At 34.8% G+C, this 2,444-nt stretch overlaps 1 protein-coding gene across 1 annotated transcript in view; it reads right to left on the bottom strand.

The window, feature by feature from the left end:
- Positions 1-288: 288 nt before the first annotated feature.
- LOC110097084 overlaps positions 289-2,444 on the bottom strand; it is a 9,742-nt gene continuing 7,586 nt past the window's right edge. Inside the window, exons 5-6 of the mRNA XM_020823316.2 lie at positions 1,027-1,108; positions 289-956 (exon numbers count right to left, since the gene is read on the bottom strand). Coding sequence (XP_020678975.1) covers positions 520-956; positions 1,027-1,108 — 519 coding nt within the window. The 3' untranslated portion in view covers positions 289-519. The remainder of the gene's footprint in view (positions 957-1,026; positions 1,109-2,444) is intronic.

Genomic DNA, 2,444 nt, shown 5'->3' with positions numbered 1-2,444 from the left:
AATCTGGATTTACGAAATCCTACTAAAATCAAATCTTGGGTGCTACCAAACAGCCCCTAAGAGTAAAGTAACTCATAACTCGCTAATAAATTCAAATACAATAAAAATATTTATTATGAAATATTGAACAAAATATCAAAATATTTATATCATATCAATAAAATAAATATAATTAACAAATTTAATATGTAAAATTTTTAAGATCATCATAATAAAAATTAGGTCAAAATATCCTAACACAATTATTTTCCATGAATCAGCCCCCAAAATTTAAGAGAGAACAATTGCTGTATTAAATTTGAATGTAGATTCTATGAGGAAAAATAAAGTAGGATTGATGATCACAGAGATTCAGTTAATAGTCATTTCTGCCTTTCTGATGAATCACAAAATTCCTGCTCACTAAACCCTCTGCAAATGGCAAATGGAGTAGCTCTTTGAATCATACAATAACATTTTAATTACATCAGAAGAAGCAGCGGACGATCTCTGCAATCAATCCATCTTCCAGAATCCAGATCACAATCGCCTCCCAATCTTCGCAAATCTCCTCACAGCACCAAAGATGATGGCTTTGGTGATCAGCCCGCGATCAACTGTGCATGCGAGGGCCAGAGCTCCGCCGATGAGAACAAACTTGGGAATATTGCTCCCCCATGGTTTCTTCTCAGCTTCCACTATGTCGTCACATTGATCACTGTAATCTCCCAAAGACTTAAGGTAGGAAGAAGTAACCTTGGTATTAATCTGGGCCATCATGGAGCAGGGGGAAAGCGGTTCGCCGGATTTCCTCGCCGCTTGGTATGCGCGGAGTCCAGGTTCGATTTTTTTGACACAGCCCCACATACCTTGTCGAACACCGAGCTTTGCGATTTCCCAGGGTATGCCCATGTCTTCATAATGGAAGAGAAGAACCTCGCAGGCGGTCATCTGACCATCTCCTCGCCTCGATTCGACTGAAAATAATGGTGTTAATATCAAGAACTTGAGAAAAATGTTGAGAAGGTAGAGATAAAAGTTCCTTGCCTGCACGAATGCACCAGCTGGAGTAATAAAGGTCCACTCGCCTGGGTTTCTTTCGGCGAGGTATTGAGGAGTATGGCACACCCTGAATCATCAATTAGAAGGAACTTTAGGAGAACAGGTAAACTATCTAATAAACCATAGCAAATAGTTCACAGATCATTACTACTGAAAGATCTACGATCTAAGTTGTTTTTATCCCCAAAATTTACTCTATAAAACAAAATTCAATCAGCTTTCTTGCACAAAAAAGTGACAAGACAAGATCATCAAAAAGTACAAAATTCTGACAGCACAGTGACATGGTAGAACACAGTACAATAAGTAAGATTTTCTGCGGGAATAAAGCAAAGCAAAAACAGTCATTTTTACATAAATATCCGATAACATATGATGTTTCAAAGGGACGAAACCAAAAACATGATCCATCAGAAGGATATGCATCTCTTGAAAGCGTCCAAAATTCCTTCAGTAGAAGATAAATCATTTCTCAGGAACCAAATTTTCAAAAATCTAAGCAGTAATAATATCAAACTTGTGCAAATTTAGGCTTCATTTGAGACAATTTTTTTATTACTTTTTAAGCAATTTTTTAGTATAAAAATTTCTAATTAATTTTTTTTTAAAGTAAACAAACCTTAAAGAACTATGGGCAGCTTTAAAGTCCCCCCCAAGTACTAAAACCACATTATATAGTATTGGTTGTGATGTGGACATCCAACCATGAAAGTTTATCAGAGGAAGACCCGAAGAAAATTTAGGCTTCATTTGAGACAATTTTTTTATTACTTTTTAAGCAATTTTTTAGTATAAAAATTTCTAATTAATTTTTTTTTAAAGTAAACAAACCTTAAAGAACTATGGGCAGCTTTAAAGTCCCCCCCAAGTACTAAAACCACATTATATAGTATTGGTTGTGATGTGGACATCCAACCATGAAAGTTTATCAGAGGAAGACCCGAAGATCAACAACATGATTGTACCACTTTATTTTAACTTATTATTTGTATTTTGATTTATTTATGTATTTTTTCGTTTTTACCCTCACTTTTTGAAGACTAAAAAGATGTCAAATCAGTGGAGAATGAGTTTGTTAATTCCTTATTTTAAGAATAAAGATGATGCACAAGAGTGTGCGAATTATAGAGGAATTAAGTTAATGCGTCATACTTTAAAACTATGATAGCGAGTTATGAAGCGTAGGTTGCGACGTGATACTAATATTTCTCAAAATCAATTTGGATTCATGCCGGGTAGGTCTACTATGGAAGCCATACATTTATTGAGAGGTTTGATGGAGAAATATAGAGAGAATAAGGAGGATCTATATATGATAATTATTGATTTAGGAAAGCATATGATAAAGTTCCAAGAGAAGTGCTATGGAGAGTTTTTGAAAAGAAAGGAGCTAATAATGCTTA

The sequence above is a fragment of the Dendrobium catenatum genome, unplaced genomic scaffold, assembly GCF_001605985.2.
Source record: "Dendrobium catenatum unplaced genomic scaffold, ASM160598v2 original_scaffold_244749, whole genome shotgun sequence".
Lineage (NCBI taxonomy): Eukaryota > Viridiplantae > Streptophyta > Magnoliopsida > Asparagales > Orchidaceae > Dendrobium > Dendrobium catenatum.
This window is presented reverse-complemented; position numbering and strand designations above follow the sequence as displayed.